Raw genomic sequence first — 19,791 nt, forward strand, 5'->3', positions numbered from 1 at the left:
CGTATATTTATAAGGTGAATCACATCTGCCTACTATGCTGCATTTCTGATTTATGTTTAATAAATATGCAAATACATTCACACGTTCTTCTTCCTCAAAACTTTCCGTGTTCGAATTGTTTTCATACATTGTCATCAAACTTAATTATTTGATCTAGGGTACCTTACCAGTCAAACATAATATTTTACATTAACTTCACATAATTCATGACAGTTTTATTGATGTTTTACACTCCTCGTTCCAATATCTAGACTATCTGGCACCAAGCTCGTTCATCCACATTCCTCTCCAATTTCATTACATAAATCATTGTTACATTCAGCATGTTGCAACGTCCTGATTAACCCCTTCAACTGCTATGAAGTGAGTCTAATAAATGAATTTATACTTATGTGGCTTTTCAAATGCATTATGTTGTCTGCTTTTCATGTCGAACTTTACTGAAGGCCTTTGGTGCACCACATCATAAGATTATCCAGTGTGTGTAATTTGGTTGCTTTTCCCTCAAAGCAAAAGAGGTTGGTCCAAATTTTCAGAAACCATTTTAACGTTTAGAGGGAATTGAGGTTTTATGGTTCTGTCACCGGAATCCAGATGCCAAGCTTCATTCTGGGGACATGGGTTCAAATCCCACCACAGCTGTTAGTCGAATTTAAATACAATTAATAAATCTGGAGAATACAGCTAGCCTCGGTCATGGTGACCATGACAACTATCTTTGATGGTAGTGAAAAAACCTTTTAACTCATTAACGTGACATGTGACTTCAAACCCACAGCAATATGGCTGACTCAAACTGCTCTCAATTCAAGAGCGATCAGGGATTGGCACCAAATGCTGGCCCTCCCAGCAAAGGCCACATTCCATTCAATGATAAAGGGAGAAAAATGTTATAGACAGATAATGCCAATGTTCATTACTGTTCATTGATGTCCTCTTACCAATCATTATAAGTTCACAAAATCCTAAGAAACTGATCTGATTGTGGCCATAACTCATAATTACTCTTTCCTGTGTGACCCCAGAAACCTTATTAAATAGTAATTTCATTTAATTTGAAAAATCAATCCAATTCAGCTTTGAATAAATCGAATAATTCAATGAGCCAGCCTCCAATGCTTTCTGTGGAAGTGAATGACTCTACTGAGGGAAGAAGTTCCTTCTCATCATTATCTAACTTGAGAGACCCCGTAATTTTATACTGGGCCAGAGAGAGAAATCTTGGATTTGCTACTTTTCTGGTTTCTGGGTCTCAGATCATTTTCACCCATTTCCTCAACCTTTATCTTCGCTCACAACTCTATCCAATTCTGATAAAATTTGCATCACATGCTCTTCAAATAACAATGGCAAAAATAAACAGCTTAATTTATTGGTCCACGCAAGATTTTGAACTCATATTTTACACCCAAGTAAAGATCCAAGACTCAGGCATTTAATGTGATCAGATAATGCACTACCTTTCATTTTAGAATGAAATAAAGATCCTTCAAGGCAGTTCTAAAAAGTAAAATCCCTTCACATTTGCTCCAGATGCTTGGAATTCCAAAACATTAATTAATGCTGGAGATGACACAGGCACAGATCCCACAGGGGCATTCTCATCCTGCAACATCCCCAGGATCAAAAGCTGGAATATAGGGCAAATTTAAGACTGGATTATTAGCTCTCATAACATTTGAAGAGTGATAAAGGCTGACACTGCAGCCTGTAGAACTGTAGCCGTCTGAGGAGAGAAGACAGAAGATCCCTTCCCCAACTGACACATCCTGTCACCGTCTGATTGGTCCCTATCTGTCATCGTATCACTTGCTTTTCAAATAATATGTAAATGGCTTTATTTACCATATTGACATTGTTAACATGTAGGGAAAGACTGACAAAAGAGTGTGAGTTCATAAACCGGCCCATACGCTCATTATAATTGCTCTACAAAGATTCTGCTCTCCCAGACTTGGACCACACTTCTCAATCATACCAGTGAACCCCTCAGAAAGGCACTGCTTCCAGTTCTGTTGAAGTGTGAACTGTCGCTTTTGAATAAATGCCACCTATAGCAAAACTAGTCCCAATGCCTCAAGGATCTGAAGTCTTTCCACTAATGCCATGCCTCAAAACCTGCATTGACATATGCTACCTTCCTATTTTGGTGCTTGTTGGTGCATAGCATTGAGAATAATCCAGAGACTGAAGATGCTTTTGAAGTCCTACTTTTTAACTTCTTTCATAACTCCTGGGAATCTGATAGTGGTGAGTTCTGAGATTCTGACATGAGGGTAGAAACTGCAAGCAATATGTTATAGAGGTCAAATCACAATGAACAGAAAACATTTTTCCATGTCTAACAACTTGGTCTTTGACTTGCTTGAACAATTAATTTCAATTAATATCGCCCGCCCTGCTCTGAGCTTTTAACTTCATTAATTTGCATGCACTTCAGTAACTGGATTTTAGTTACAAAGTCATAGAGATGAACTGCACAAAATAGTGCCTTCGGTCCAAATCATCCATGCCAACCAGATATCCTAACCTAATCTACTCCCATTTGCCAGCACTTGGCCCATATCCCTCTAAACCCTTCATATTCATATACCCATCCAGGTGCCTTTTAAATGTTGCAATTGTACTAGCCTCCACCCCTTCCAGTGGCAACTTATTCCGTACACGCACCAACCTCTGCGTGAAAAAGTTGCCCTGTAGGTCTCTTTTATATGATTCCCTTCTCACCCTAAACCTATGCTCTGTAGTTCTGATCTCTCTCACCCCAGGGAAAAGATTTTGTCTGTCTACCCCATCCATGCCACTCATGATTTTATAAACCTCTATAAGGTCACCCCTCAGCCTTTGACGTTCCAGGAAAAACAGCACCAACCTTTTCAGCATCTCCCTATAGTTCAAACCTTCCAATTCCTTGGCAACATCTTTGTAAATCTTTTCTTTTCCAGTTCCTAATTTGAAACAAACACTAAAATTGTGATAGAAAAGAGAAGTAAAGTACTCCATTACTTTTGCAATAAAGGCAAAAATTAAATTTTCCTTCCTCATTCCTTGCTGTAACTGCATGTCAACATTTTCATGTACAAAGCCACCCATATCCCTCTGTACTGCAGCATTTTGCAGTCTCTCTCCATTTAAATAACTTTCTCCTCTTCTATTCTTCCTGTCAAAATGGATATCCTCACATTTTTCAACACAACGCTACCCCTGTCAAGTATTCACTTAACATATGTAAAAATCTTTGTAAACTCTGAACATCTTTCTCACAGACTTTGTCTCATCAGCATACTTGATAACAATGCAGTCAGTCAATCCCTTCAATCAAGCCATTAATCTTGATTTTAAATAGTCGAAACACTGATCCTTATGGCATTCCACCTGTTACAGTTTGCCAACTTGAAATAATGACTCATGTTCCAACTCTCTGATTCCCATATATTAACTAATTCTCTAGCCAATCTAAATAACAACCCAATACAATGAACTTTTGTGCAAGAGAGGCAATGGCCTACTGCTATTGTTAATGGACTCTTATTACAGAGACCCAGGTAATAATCTGGGACTTACGTTCAAATCTCACCACAGCAGATAGTGGAATTTAAATTCAATAAAACATCTGGAATTTAGAGTCTAATGATGACCACGACTTCACTGTTGGAAAAACCCATGTGGTTCACTAATGGGAGGGAAACTTATCTGCCTTACATGTGACTCTGGACGCATAGCAATGTGATTGACGCTTAACTGCCCTCTGGACAATTAGGGGTAGACAAGAAATGCTGGGCTAACCAGTGATGCCTTCATCCAATGAATAATAGAAACTTACAATGAGTTTTCAGTTAGTGTATAAGTAATCTTGTATGTATCATCATATTGAATGCCTCCTCGCAATGCAAACAGGAAAGTGATGGCCTTGTGTTGTTATTGCGGGACTGTTAATTAACTGGTAATGCTCTGGGGAATCTGGGTCTGAATCCCACCATGGTAGATGGCGGAACTTGAATTCAATATAAATATCTGGAATTAAAAATCTAATGATGACCATGAATCCATCGTCGATTATTCACTAATGCCCTTTAGGGAAGGAAACTGCCACCCTTACTTTGTCTGGCCTACATGTGACTCCTGACCCACAGCAATGTGGTTGACTCTTAACAACCCTTTGATTAAGGATGAGCAATAAATGTTGATAGCCAGCGATGCCTTCATTCGGTGAACGAACAAAAAGGGAAAAGGTACATTGCATACTATTTAATAAATTTATCAAACATCACTTACCAACAATGTTGTTTCTTCCTGATCCAAAAGATGCTGGGTTTTTTATTGCCTTTATGGAAAATAGATATGAAATAGGCTTATTTATATATTTTTTAATATAGTAAGGCATTCCAAGGCACATCATTGGAGACATGAGGACAGGTAATCTAAAATTTGATCCAACTGGCAGTTTTAAGGGTTGGCTTAAAGGAAGAGGAGTGGGGTTGGGAGGAATTCTAGGAGTACAGGCTACATTGAAATACTTCTGTATTTATTGAGTTCAGCTCTAAATTATAACTCTTGCCTCTTCTGTGAGCAACATCAAAAGCATGAGATGTCATTGCAGATCATTGAATGAGGTGTTGAAGGGATATCATGTAGATCTCCTTGTTCTCTGGCAGTTTGTTGAGAGGATAGGTGCAGCACCTTTGGTTATGGAGCCATAGACAGGTTACAGAGCCTCATGGAAAGATTTCAGATTATACTTATCAATAACTTCTTGAAGCTCTGTAGCCTCAAACTCCCATTATCAACGCTTCACTACTTTTAATTAGAGTGTGCTTGGCTTAATAGTACCTGCTGTTGTCTGATTTCTTTTTTAACAAATATGTAGGATCTGAACATTGGGTAATTCATCTAGTAGCTGGACTATAATTTGCCCATCCCTAATTGCCCAGAGAGCAGTTGAGTTAACAACATTAGTGTAGATCCATAGTCACATTTACGCAAGATCAGGTAAGGATGGTTGTTCCCTTGTCTAAAAGGCATTAGTGAACCAGATGGGCTTTTCTGGCAAACAACATGGTCATCATTACACTCTTAATTCCAGAATTTTTTTAAGTGCAAAGTCCAGCATCTGCCATGTCAGGATATGAACTTGAGTCTTCAGAACATTCCTAGGTCTCAGGATTTGCAGCCTAGACCATTGCCTGAGCTGTTCAGTAATAACAACTTTGAGAGTGTGGCACTGGAAAAGCACAGCGGGTCAGGCAACATCTGAGGAGCTTTAGAATCGATGTTTTGGGTATAAGCCCTTCATCAGCCTTTTCTCCCAGTCATAGCAACTGCTGGGATCATAACTCTGCACACTAAGTACTTTATTGATTTATGGCTTATAGGCTTTGGGTAGTCAAGAGGTGAATTAATCATTGCAGGATTGCTCGCCTCTACCAGCTCTAGTAACCACTGTATTTATATGGATAGTCCAATTCAGTTTCTGGTTAGTGGTGAAACCCAGAATGAATGCGTGTGATATGTGTGCAGAGCCGCTCCCATTCTTTCAAAAGCAAAACAAGAGATTGCTGGAAAAATCAAGTTAACATTTCAGGCCCATTGACCCTTCCTTGGAAATGAAGGCAGCTAGTAAAATGCCGGTTAATATGCAAAGATAGGGTGGGGGATGGTGGGGGTGCAGTGAGGGGGCAAAAGGAGTGAATGATAGGTGGGGACAGAGCCCAAAGAGACAAAAGAACAGTTGGACAGACAAAGGAGTGGACAACAATCTAGCTAAGAGGATGAATAGCTATTTAGGGAGACTGTTAGTGACTAACCATGGGTTGTGTGAAATAGCAGACAATATGATAACTAGGACTGGTATATGGGGATATGGAAAAGGACATGGAAGAGCTCAAGTCCTAAACTTGTCAAACTTGACATTGAGTCCAGAAGGCTGCAAGGTCCCCAAGCAGAAAATGAGGTGTTGTTTTCCGGCTTGTGCTGAGCTTCACTTGAACACTGCAGCAAGCCTCAGACAGAGGGATCAGCCAGGGAACAGAGTGGTGTGCCAAAGTCACAGGCAACTGGGGGCACAGGGTCATTTTTGCAGACAGACATAGATGCTCTGCAAAGCGGTCACTCAGTCTATGCTTTGCTTCCCCAGTGTAGAACAAGCCACATTGTGAGCATCGAATGCAAGAGACTAGATTGTGTGAAGTGCAGGTAAAGTGCTATTTCACCTTTGGCTGTGCCCTTGGATACTGAGCAGGGAAGAGGTATATGGACAGGTGTTATACCTTCCAATGTTGCAGGGGAAGTGCTCTGTGGCTGTGGGGGGAGTTGTTGAGAGTGAAGGAAGAGTGGACCAAGGTGTCTTGGAGGGAACGGCCCCTAAGGAAGGCTGACAAGGGAGGGGAGGGGAACATGTGCCTGATGTTGACATCTCATTGGAGATGGCGGAAATGATGGCTAATGATCTCATTCTGTCATCTTAGGCTGCAAAGTCTGCACTGAAGCCACAAGAGCTCAGTTGCCGTGCTTAATTCTGAAGTTGTACTTCTCCGTGATGTGCTGTGAAAAAGTTGACCACCCAATTGCCAGCCAATCTAATCGCACTCTCTGTGTCTTTCCACATAGCCAACTGACAAAGGCTTTACTAATGGACTAGGGCTGGTGGATTTAAAAACAGAGGGCAGAATTTTAGACTGAGTGAACTGGGCTATGATAAAATGTGAGGCAGAATTAGACGAGGAGTCCCATAATGTCCATCTGAACGCTGAGATAACCTTTTATGCTTTCCACAGGTGAATTGGCAAGATCACTGCTAGGCAGCAGCGAAACGCCAACTGATGGGATTAATGTTTATTAAATGCCTTCTTAATGTCATAAGTTGCCTCAGTAATATCCAGTTGCCCCAAACTCACCCAAGCAAGCTAGCTGTCAGAAAAACTCACAAAGAAACCAGACTGTATACCTGATGCATTCAACTTGCAACTTGCTCTGAACATTGTCAATGCTGGATACAGAGCATCGATATCTTAGGGCATAAACAATGGCCATCAGCAGCACACCATTCATTCATGCACATTGGCATCACCATCATGACAGTTCTCCATGCTGCAGGGTGCAATGCCGGCTAGAATTGAGAAAGCTGCAGCAGGGACACTTTGAGTGCAGGGATATACACCCAGCTCACAGAATCAACGGGTTGCATCTCAAAGCTACTCGCTTGCTTTCCTAACACTTGCTCACGTTGCTCACAGCATCCAATGCTTTGCCTTGCCATGCTCTGCCATGCCTGTTAGCATGTTGGCACTCAAATCAGAGCAGAAAGCTTTCACAAAGAAATTATAGAACTGTGGACGTTGGAAATCAGAAACAAAAACAGAAGTTGCTGGAAAAACTCAGCAGGTCTGGCAGTATCTGTGGAAAAAGAGAGTCAGAGCCAGAAAGTGTGGCGCTCAAAAAAACACAGAAGGTCAGGCAGCATCCCAGAAGCGGGAGAGTCAACGTTTCGGGAATAAGCTCCTTCATCAGGAATGCGGGAGAGGCAGAGGATTTGGGAGTAAGGGATCGCATTTTTACTGGAGTGGGGCTGGGAGGAGGTGCAGTCAAGGTAGCTATTGGAGTCGGTGGGTTTGAAGTAGATGTCCATGTTGAGTTGGTCCCTGGAGATGGAGATAGAGAGGTCCAGCAAGGGGAGGGAAGTGTCAGAGATGGTCCAGGTGAACTTAAGGTCTGGGTGTTGGTGAAGTTGATGAACTTTCAACCTCCTCGTGGGAGCACAAGGTGTTGCTGATATACTCATCAATGTAGTGGAAGCAAAGGTGGGGAATCATGCCAGTGGAACTGCAGAAGATGGATTGTTCCACATATCCAATGAAGAGGCAGGAATACCTGGGTGCAATACGATTGCCTATGGTTCAGCCTCTTGTCTATAGGGAGTGGGAGAGCTCAATGAGGGTGAGTACCAGTTCCACCCATCGAATGAGAGTGTCAGTGGAGGTGAATTGGTTGGGTCAGCAGGAGAGGCGGAGACAGATGGCTGTTAGGCCTTCATTCTTGGAGATGGAGGTTCATAGGGGCTGGATGTCCATGGTGAAGGTGAGGCATTGGAGGCTGGGAAATCGAAAGTCATAGAGGAGGTGGAAGGCGTGGGTGGTGTCCCAAATGTATGTGGGGAGTTCCTGGACCAAGGGGGACAAGATGGTGTCAAGATGTGAGGAGATAAGTTTGGTGGGACAGGAGTAGGCAGAGACAATGGGCTGACCACGGCAGTCTGGTTTGTGGATTTTGAGTAAGAGGTAGAAAGGTGATGCAGGGTTCTGGGACTAAGAGGTTGATGGCTGTGGATGGGAGATCCCCTGAGGTGATGAGGTTGTGGAAGTGTGGGAGGTGATAGGAGGTGAGGTCATGGTTGAGGGGGTGGTTGGAGGAGGTGTCTGTTAGTTGGTGTCTGGTTTCGGTGAAGTAGAAGTCGATGCACCATACTACCACTGCACCCTGCCTTTTCTACTGGCTTGATCGTAAGGTTGGGGTTGGAGAGGAGGGAATGGAGGGATATGCTTTGCGAGGGTGAGAGGTTGGAGTGAGTGAGAGGGGCGCAGAGATTGAGGCAGTTAATGTTGCGATGGTAGTTGGAGATAAAGAGGTCAAGGGAGGGTAAGAGGCCAGTACAGGGTGTCTAAGAGGAGGAGGTATGCTGGAGATGGGAGAAAGAGTCTTTGGAGGGTGGGTGGGAGTCACAATCGAAAAAGTAAGAATGGAGGTGGAGGTGACGGAAGAAAAGTTCAACATCGCGGTGTGTATGGAATTCATTGACAATGTGCAGTGGGATGAAGTAGGGGGTCCTCCTGTGGCACAATGGTAGTGTCCCTATCCTTGTACTTCAAGACCTGAGTTCAGGACCCACCTGCTCCAAAGGTGTGCAATAGCATGCCTGAACAGGTTGATTAGAAAAATAGGTATAACAAGCATTCAACAGATGGGCCACAGGGATTGCTGCAAGTTTAGACACAGGCAGCTGAGTTTTTGGGGCGGCATGGTGGCCCAGTGGTTAGCACTACTGCCTCACAGCACCAGGGTCCCAGGTTTGATTCTAGCCTCGGGTGACTGTCTGTGTGGAGTTTGCACATTCTCCCCGTGTCTGTGTGGTTTCCTCCGGGAGCTCCGGTTTCCTCCCACAGTTCAAAGATGTGCAGGCCAGGTGAATTGGTCATGCTAAATTGCCCATAATGTTAGGTGCATCAGTCAGAGGGAAATGGGTCTGGGTGGGTTACTCTTCGGAGGATTGGTGTGGACTTGTTGGGCCAAAGGCCTGTTTCCACACTGTAGGGAATCTAACCTCAAAATGGCAGTAGTGAAAGCCTTACACACCCCCCACATACCTGGGCTGATCATCACATGGGGCTGCTACCACAACCAACTTATTGTCAGCCACTAATAGTCCCTATGAGCAGTTATTGATTCTCACAGGCTGAGCTTTTCCCACTCCTTTGTCTGCCGAATTGTTGTTTTCTCTCTCTCTGGGCTCCACTTCCACCTATTGTTTACTTCTGCGCCCACCTCTCTCCACCCCATCTTTCATATATATACCAATCTTTTCCCAGCTATAATGTTGCAGTGATATAAAACCCTTGTTATTTGGAGTACTGTGTCCAGATTTAGATTGTATTAGATTACTTACAGTGTGGAAACAGGCCCTTTGGCCCAACAAGTCCATGCCGGCCCTCCGAAGAGCAACCCACCCAGACCCATTCCCCTACATTTACCCCTTACCTAACACTACTTGCAATTTAGCATGGCTGATTGACCTCACCTGCACATTTTTGGACTGTGGGAGGAAACCGGAGCACCCAGAGGAAACCCATGCAGACACGGGGAGACTATGCAAACTTCACACAGACAGTTGCCTGAGGCAGGAATTGAACCCAGGTGTCTGGCGCCATGAGGCAGCAGTGCTAACTACTGTGCCACTATACCTCCCAGTTGCCTTGTTACCAGAAGGATGTAGAAGTTTTGGAGAGAGTGCAGAGAATGTTCACCAGGATGTTGCCTGGTTGTGAGAGGATTGGCGATGAGGAAAGGTTAAAAGGACAAAGATTCTTTGCACTGGAAAGGCGGTGGCTGAAAAGGGACCTGATAGAGATCTACAAAATTATGAGAGGTACAGATAAGGTTTTTTTTCTCAGGGTTGAAGTTTCAATTACAAGGTGGCACAGGTTCAAGGTGAGAGGGAGAAAGTTTAAGGCAGATGTGTGAGGGAACTTTTTCACACAGAGTGGTAGGAGACTGGAACACACTGCCAGAAGAGGTGGTGGAAGCAGGCACATGGGTGACATTTAAGAGGCATCTAGATGGTTCCATGAATAGGGAGGGAATAGACTGATATGGATGAAGTGGGCTCTGAAAGTCCTGGGAACCAGTGACAAAATTGGGCTGGATGCTGGAGAGGGATCTGAGAGTGGCAGGATTGGGAGGCCATCCCCTCATGGTGACTGTGAAACTCACTGATACACCAAATCTCTTTGTCACAGGGTTTTTCCAGGGAGGGACAGGAGGCTTGTGTGGGATCTCTCAGTTGTGGACTCACAAATATGTCAGAACTGCTCGATGCCACCACACAAATTAATTTCATTCCCCTTTGATGAGCTCAGTGCTGCTGCTGTTGAGCCAGTAGGATTTGGGACCATCGCTGATCTCTCCCAGGCATAGGATACAAATCACTGCAGACAGTTAAGGGCGATACAGTGGCTCAGTGGTTAGTACTGCTGCCTCACAGCACGGGGGACCTGGGTCTGATTCCAGCCTCGGGTGACTTTCTGTGTGGAGTTTGCACACTCTCTCCTCACATCTGTGTGGGTTTCCTCTGGATGCTCTGGTTTCCTCCATTCTCCAAAGAAGTGCAGGTTAGGTGAATTGGCTCTGCTATGTTGGTTAGGTGCATTAGTCAGGGTTAAATGTACAGCAATAGGGTAGGGGAATGAGTCTGGGTGGGTTACTCTTTGGAGAGCCGGTGTAGACTTGTTGGGCCAAATGGTCTGTTTCCAAACTGTAGGGATTCTATGATTTTAAGTCACATTTGGTACTAAGAGGGCTGTATAAGAACGCTGAATAATTTATCAGCAGAGAAGGCTTCCATTCAATTTGTGTTGAAGTAGTCTTCTATTAACACTTCCTGGAGGTGCATGGCTGTGACCAGGCAGCTACCATGTTTCATAAATTCTGGAGGATGTTCATGTACCTGGTGTGTTTCATGGTCCAAGGAGTTTCCACAGTTGGTTACTGGAGCACCAGGTCAAAGTTGATTTGCTACATGTCATTAGTGCCTGCAAAATGAACCTGGGTATCTTGATAATATGGGGCTGATCAGCAATATTGTACGAAACATTACTGCTGGCTGGAGGGGGACCACTATGTGAACAGCTTCCGAGAATCCACTGCAACCACAGCTGATGACACACTGCGCACCTCCCTGACAGATACCACGCTTAATGCTACGCATGCTTCATCCAGACAGGTTGGCGGAGTAGGTGTAGGGCCCTTGAAGATGCATGGCCCTTGTACAGATCTGAAATGCCCTGCAATGTAAGCCAGACAGAGTGTGCTATGACATGAAACTGTGTTCCGCAAAATTGAAACAGGCAATAAGCTGATGTCCTGGATGCAGAGGAATGATGGAATGGCACCAGTCTTCCAAGGAGAAGGATGAGGACATCGTTAAGGATTAAGCTGACAGGGTCCATGACAGAGCTCAGCTGTGACTGGTGCTCTCCTCAGAGAGAGTGGTGGGAATCTGGAACTTAGGGCCTGTGATTGCGGTAGAGACAGAAATCCTCACAACATCTAAGGAGTATTTAGATGTGCACTTGCAATGCTAAGGCATGCAAGGCTATAGGTCAAGTGCTAGAAAATGGAATTCGAACAGTTAGGTGGTGTTTTTGATCAACATGGACATGATGGGCCAAAGGACCTTTTCTGTGCTGTAGACCTTTATGACTCTATGATATGTTGTAGATGAAGAGCATCTCAATTCTCATCACCTTCTTGGTCCTTCATGACCCTTTGACCTTACAGTGTAATAGCACTTAACTATGCCATTGGAACATTACAAGGTGACATTTAGGAAGAGAAGTTGTTTCTTTCTGCAGAACAATAGATATGTTAACAAATGGAGGAACATTTTAAATATTGATAGACATGCAGGAATTGTGCTTCGGCTGATTCATTTTTCTTTGTTTCACTCAAATTGATCTGAACTCACAAACTGTTCACATTCTTAGCTGAATTTTATGCATATCATCTTAAGCACAAAGAGATCAGTTTGTCTTTTAAGAATAAACATATGTTGCTGACTATATTATTCTTTTACAGAACAAATGTTATTGGAAGGGCTTAGTAGAGAGAAGAAGGAATATGCAAGGACCCGGCAAAAGTCTCGGACAACCACTGGTCTTGGATTTGTTCTCCTTTTGCTGCATTTGATTTTCCTTAAGCCTCAACTGACAGAAAAGCATGAAAAACGGAAAAATTTCAGGTTCATATTTGTCAAATTCAGTGCATGGGAATTTGCAGGCAGTGATAAGTTGTGGGCCGGTCTCATAACAACATTGTGTGATAACATCAAAGACCAATTTGGATGCATTCCAACTAGCATTGTTCGGTCCCTGGGTCACCAGGCCACCTTAGAAAAATGCAAATTTGGTTCTGAATGGGTGTCTAAAAAAATCCTTAAAATTCCAATATGGTTTATTTTCAGTTTCCTCCTATTATTAGCTCTGACACTAGCATTAGTCATCTCAATATTTGGTGCTTCCATTGGAGAAATGGGAAATAATTTTGCTTTAGCTCTTGAAGGTCTAGGTTTTGGATTAATTGGATGTTCCGCCTTCCTGACAATGAAAAACTCCCTTGCAGTGGGCAAGAATATGATAGTCAGCCAGAAGGCCAAAATGGAAAGCCTAATGAATAAAACAGACTTCAGCGCTCAACTGGGGTTCATGAATGATATCAAGCAAGAAGTTAAAATTCTCACAAATTTCATCAAGTACATAGAAGTCTTTGAACGAAGAAAAATTCGAATAGTCCTGGAAATTATGAGTCTTGACAGATGCACTCCAGATAAAGTTGTCGGAGTTTTAGATGCTATGAACATCCTCCTTTCAGATCCAGATGCTCCTTTTATTTCAGTGCTGGCTGTTGATCCTAGCATCATTGTAGCCTGTGTGGAGAAATCTAATACTTTCAAAGGTATGGCAGACAATGGTTACGAGTTCCTGAATAGAATTGTGACATTACCATTTTGTGTCCCCCAAATGGACACTCAAACCAAACTCAACTTTATAAAGCAGGTAGTGGAAGGCAAGAATGGCCTAATGGAAGACGCTCCAATGCAGCCTCACAGACATGAAGTAGACAAGTTTCCAGGAAACTCTTTGGAAATCGTGCCATTGATGAATGTTTCTAGTGGAGAGATTCACACTTCCAAGCAAAGAAACGCCAAAATGAAACCAAGTCACCATATTCAACAGGCCTATCAATGCTTAATGGACAAAGATAGCAACCTCCATGAGTATATTGAGGAGAACTTCCTACAAATGAGGAGGATAGTAAACATAATTCCAATTATGACCACACTCATGTTTGAACGAAATGTTCCAATGAGTTCATTTCCCCCTCAGAGAATTGCTGCTTGGGTTATTTTAGCCACCAGCTGGCCATGTCGCCTCAGTTGGATCTGGCAATGCTTGGAAGATGCAGAGCAAAGGGAAGAGTTAAATGAAGAAAAGGGCATTAATGATGAGATGCTGTTGTGGACCATTTATGAAAACTCCTCAGAAAACTTGAAATTAATAAAATCCAATATTGAAAAATTATTGACTTTGGATGGAGATCCTGAAATCTTTCAGAAGTTTTTATCGATCAGCTACAAATTCACTGTAAAAGATGCAAAAATCATCCTGCCATACACAATTAATCTAGATTCTTCCTTAAAGAGAAAAATGGAATTACTTCTTGGAAGCAAATTTTTAGGGAGAAGAGCAACCTCATCTTCTGAAAATGCTACAATGCCTGAATAGGAGTCATCATAATAAGAGAAAAATTATAAAATGCTCAACATTAAAATCTTATTTCTCTACAAGTTGATGATTCCTTTAATATACCAGCATTACTGATCAGGCTGACAATAAAATAATAATAAAGGATTTGAGGCAGTCAAGAAAGTATTTTCTAATGAATCTAACATTTGGAGAGTATCTGGGTAACAGCACCATCAAAGAGAATATGCATTTTCTTTACATTGAAAAACTTCTAGTAGTTCAATAACATTTCATGTCTGTATTGCTGGTTTAGTCACAATTCATGTCTGCAACAGAAGTGATTTGTCAAACTGCTCAAACTAACATGCTAAAATATTAAAGTTAGTCATTGTTTACTCTGTTGTACTCTTCCCTCTGAGACTGCAGATTCAATTCCAACTCCAGAGATTTGAGCATAAGAAAAAATGTTCTGATACTTTCAATACAGTCTGAGGGAACAGACTGCACTATTGAAAGTTCTGTTGGTCAGATAGGCATTATTCCTTTTAGACTGATATGAAAGATTCCGAGGAACCTGATATTCCCAAGAAAGCTCTACAGTTATTTCTGTGCTAGCGTAAGAGTTTATAATAGCAGTTAGAAGGTTATTTGTCATTGGGAAAATGTTCGAATCTATTAAAAAGGATATAATAGCAGAGTATTTAGAAAAGCCTATTATAATCAAGCAGAGTCAGCATGGCTTCATGAAGGAGAAATCACACCTGACAAAGTTATTACAGTTCTTTGAGATGGTCGTAATATAGAAGCATAGCAAATACAAGTAGGCCATCCAACTCAGTACTGTGTTCCTGTTTTTCCCCATGTCCTTTGATTACATGAACCTTAAGAACTATATCTAACTGCTTCTTGAAAGCATTCAATATATAGGCCTCAAGCGTTTTCTGTGACAGAGAATTCCACAAGCTCACCTCTCTCTGCATGAAGAAATTTCTCTTCATTTCTGTCTTAAATAGGTTGGCCTACATCTTTACAATGTGACCCCTGCTTCTGGACTTTCTTGTCATTGGAAACATCCTTCCTGTGTTAACAGTGTGGTCCTAATAGAATGTTATAGATTTTATTGAGGTTCCCCTTCCTAGACTTTGTACCATCAATTAAAGCAAATAATGTTTCCTTGTCTACTTTATGCAAACCTGTGATAATCTTGTACATTTATATCAAATCTTGCTTCAATCTCCTTTGTTCCAAGGAGAACAACCCCAGCTAAACTGTAATTAAAATCCCTCTTCCCTGGGACCATTGTACTCAGTCTCTTCTGTAGATTATTATTTAAATGGATGGAGCCTGCTTAATGCTATGACACAGGGAGATTTGTGTTTTATTGTGTATGATAGCATAAGTAATGGAAGGATCAATGAAATCCTGGCCTTCATTACAAATGCAATTTAAAGTATTAAAGTCTTCTGTGAGGCCACAGTTTTGTGACTACTTAAAAGGGATATGCTTGCATTGAAACAGTTCAGATACTTCACCTTCATGAAGTTCATGAGGTGTGTTAGGGGTGCCCATGAATGAGCAACACAAAATGTTCAAATGGTGGCCACAGCAAAAGCTGTAAAAAACATGGATGTTGGTTGTCTTAGGAAGCTTGGGAAAACATTTGCTTACTATAGTCTGCATAAGTAAAAACAATTGTAGTTCATAGGCCCAAGATAGTACAGTAAGCTTAACATGCAGCTGCAGTTGTTTATGCAGGAGACATAAATAAGAACATTTCACAAGGTTTAGTGAACAGTGAGATCATGAAAAAATGTGAAATTGGCTCCACGGCTGTCCATCACTGATTGTATGGTTACATGACCTATTTGATTGAATGTACATGTAATTAATTAGGAAAGCAGTCATTCTGTAAATGTAAAAGGTGGGATAAAAATAAATGCATATAAATGCATGCTTTTTCTTAGTTCGTTGAAGAAGGCTGATTCCCAGTGGTGTAATTTTAATAAACTCTTTGATCTCTAGTGTCGAGTAATTATTTGGCCATTCCACCCCAACAAGGTGTTTTTTTTTTATTAGGTGTGGATTTCACTGGCTGGGCCAATATTTACTGTTGATTTTTAACTGCCATTGAAAAGTGTTGGTGAACTGTCTTATTAAACTGCTGCAATCCATTTGGTAAGGTTACGTGCACAATATTATTAAGGTTTTCACCCTGGAACAGTGAGGGAACAGAGGTCTATTTTAAAACTTGCATGATCAGTGGCTTGGAGAGGAAACTGTGGGTACTAGCAGTAGTGTATGATGAAAGCTTGAGCATGAAAACTACTCAACAGAGGTTCAAAAAAATAAGATGATCTTAGCACAAGATTCTGAGAAGGCTTGGCAGGCTCAATGCTGAAAGGATATTTCCCCACGTGCAATAGTTTGGAATTGCAAGCATGTTTTAAAAATCAGGGGTGTATCATTTAGGTTGAAGATGAGGAGAAATTTCTTCTTTCAGAGGTTTATTTCTGTCCGGAATCTCTTCCTCAGTGAGTAGTGGAGGTTGCCCCATTAGTTTTAAAATCATGCAGCTCAGGATCCCGTATTCATCCTTACTCATGCAGTGTTCAGCTTCTCAGTGGCATTGGCCACAAACACGGTTGAAAAAAGATCGTCTACCATGGCTCCTGTCCTGAAGTAAATTTTTCTACCCAATTGACTATGTAAACCACTCATACTTATAAACTTCTATAAGTTCGCCTCTTAACCTCCCATGCTCCATAGAAATATGTCCCAACCTATACAGCCTTTCTTCAAAATTCAAACATGCTTGGCAACATTCTGGCAAACTCCTTCTGAACCGTTCCAGATTAATAATATTCCTACTATAACTGGGCAACCAGAATTGGATACAGTATTCCAGAACAGGCCTCACCTTCTGCCCCTAATCTTAAATTCATACCCTGGTCATTGATTCCTCCATCAAAGGGAAAATTTGGACAATAGGAGGAAACTGGAGCTCCCAAAGAAAATCCATGCAGAATGTACAAATTCCACACCAACCGTGGCCAAAGTTTGGAGTTGAACCCAGGTCCCTGGTTCTATGAGGCGTTGTGCCACCCCTTTAAAGGATTAAAATACATACCCAACAAGATGCCTACAGAAGAGGTCTACAAAATTATGAGTGGCATAGTGATATAGAGTGGAGAGTCAGAGGCTTTTTTCCAGGATGGAAAGGTCAATGACAAGAGAGCACAGGTTCATGGTAAGAGGGGGACCATTTAGACTAAAAGTGTGCAGAAAATATTTCATACAGAGGATGTTGGGTCCCTGGAAAGCACGGCCGGTGGAGGTGGTGGAGCAGGCATATTAGCCATGCTTAAGGTATATTTTGATAGACAAATGAATATGAGGCGAACAAAGGGACACCACACATGAGCAATAAGTAACGGGTCTAACTAAGGATTAGAAATCGGCTCAGGCTTGATATGCTGTAATGTATTGTATAAGATTTCAGATTTGAAGAACAATGTGTGGAATCTGTTTTTGAAGAGCTAAGAAACAGCAAGAGGCAGGAGCTAATGATTGAAATAATTTGTAAGCCATCATATAGTCATGGTAGCGTGGGCATGATATTGAAGAAGGAGATGAGAGAAGCATGAGACATGAGGACCAAATCAGTCTGCACAGAGGGCAAAACAACTGAGCACTAAAGCTGTGGAGGAGAACTTTCTAGTGTGTACTAGAGATGGTTTTCCAAAGCAGCATTTTAAGGAGGGCATACTGTTTCCCCTGAACAGATGGCAGTAGTGAGAAGTGACTGAGGAGGATATTAAACAGAGAAACCAGAGCAGAAGCAGGCCATTTAGCCTTTTAAGCCTGTTCCACCATTTAATCTGAACATCTCTACCTCAGTACAATATTTCTGTTTACTCCCCAAAACTCTTTCATTTCTAAAAATAGAATCTACCTCATTCTTGAATATATCAGTGACTTGGCCACCCCAGCCTTCTGTCACAGAGAATCCTGTTATTCATTATCTTTTGAATCATCTCAGTCCTAAATGGTCTACTCTATAGTCTGAGACACGTTTCCTACTTCTAGATTCCCCAACCAGGAAAATATGCTCCATACATCTTCCCTGTCCAGTCCAGTTCGAGTTTGTACTCTTCAAAGAGATGCCATGTGATCCTTCAAAACATTAGTGAATACTATCCCAACTGAGCAAATCTCTCCTCAGACCACAGTGCTGGTATCCCTGGTATCAGCCAAGTGAACCTTTGTATCACTCCTTCCAAAGATAGGGAGACCAAAACTGCACACAACATTCCAGGTGTGATCTCACCATGGTGCTGCATAATTGTGTTATCTTATCCGTAATTCTGAACTCCAATGTTCTTCAGTGAAGGGCAATATACCATTTGGCTTCCAAATCGCTTGTTGCCCTTGCCTGTTTTATTGACTGCTGTACAAGGACACCAAGATCCCTCTAAACATTCACATTTACCAATATATCACCATTTAAATAACACTCTGCTTTTGGTTTTTCATACCAAGGTACGTAATTTCACATTTAGCCACATTGTTCTGCATCTCTTTGCCTTCTGATTCAACTTGAAGCCTCCTTGCATTCTCCTCACATTCAATCCACAGTTTCTGTCATCATTTGGTTCCCTCATCCAGGTCACAGAGCACAGAACATAGGACATCACAGTGCAGTACAGGCCCTTCAGCCCTCAATGTTGCGCTGACCTGTGAAACCAATCTGAAGCCAATCTAACCTACACTATTCTATTATCATTCATATGTTTATCCAATGACCAATTAAATACCCTTAAAGTTGACGAGTCGACTACTGTTGCAGGCAGGGCCCTGCACGCCCTTACTACTCTGAGTAAAAAGCCTATCTCTGACATATGTTCTATATCTATCACCCCTCAATTTAAATCTATGTTCTCTCGTTCAAGCCATCACCATCCAAGAAAAAAGGGTCTCACTGTGCACCCCATCTATTCCTCTGATCATCCTCTTATCCTTCTTCTGTCTAAAGAGAACAGCCTCAAGTCCCTCAATCTTTCCTCATAAGACCTTCCCTTCATTCCAGGCAGCATCCTGGTAAATCTCCTCTGCATCCTTTCCAATGCTTCCACATCCTTCCTATAATGCAGCAACCAGAACTGTATGCAATACTCCAAGTGCGGCCGCACTGGAGTTTTGTACAGCTGCAACATGACCTCGTTGCTCTGAAACTCAATCCCTCTACCAATGAAAGTCGACACACTGTATGCCTTCTTAACAATCCTATCAATCTGGGTGGCAACTTTCAGAGATCTATGCACATGGACACCAAGATCTCTCTGCTCATTGACACTACCTAGAATCTTACCATTAGCTCAGTAACCTGTATTCCTGTTACTCCTTCCAAAGTGAATCACCGCACATTTTTCTCCATTAAACTCCATTTTCCACCTCTTAGTCCAGCTCTGCAGCTTATCTATATCCCTCTGTAACTTGCAACATCCTTCCGCACTGACCACAACTCTACCGATTTAGTGTCATCTGCAAATTTACTAACCCCTCATACCTCATTCTATGCCCACATCCAGGTCATTTATATAAATGACAAACAGCAGTAATTCCAGAACAGATCCTGCAGTACACCACAAGTAACTGAACTCCAGGATGAACATTTCCCATCAATCACCACTCTCTGTCTTCTTTCAGCTAGCCAATTTCTGATCCAAACCGCTAAATCTCCTTCAATCCCCTGCCTCCATAGTTTGTGCAATAGCCTACCATG

At 42.1% G+C, this 19,791-nt stretch overlaps 1 protein-coding gene across 2 annotated transcripts in view; it reads left to right on the plus strand.

The window, feature by feature from the left end:
• nkpd1 (NTPase, KAP family P-loop domain containing 1) overlaps positions 1 to 15,993 on the plus strand; it is a 30,664-nt gene extending 14,671 nt beyond the window's left edge. For both annotated transcript variants that reach the window (XM_060856048.1, XM_060856049.1), the window contains exon 3: positions 12,343 to 15,993. In XM_060856048.1, coding sequence (XP_060712031.1) covers positions 12,343 to 14,048 — 1,706 coding nt within the window. In that variant the 3' untranslated portion in view covers positions 14,049 to 15,993. The remainder of the gene's footprint in view (positions 1 to 12,342) is intronic.
• The last annotated feature ends 3,798 nt before the right edge of the window (positions 15,994 to 19,791 follow it).

Source organism: Hemiscyllium ocellatum, chromosome 47 (assembly GCF_020745735.1).
Source record: "Hemiscyllium ocellatum isolate sHemOce1 chromosome 47, sHemOce1.pat.X.cur, whole genome shotgun sequence".
Taxonomy (NCBI): domain Eukaryota; kingdom Metazoa; phylum Chordata; class Chondrichthyes; order Orectolobiformes; family Hemiscylliidae; genus Hemiscyllium; species Hemiscyllium ocellatum.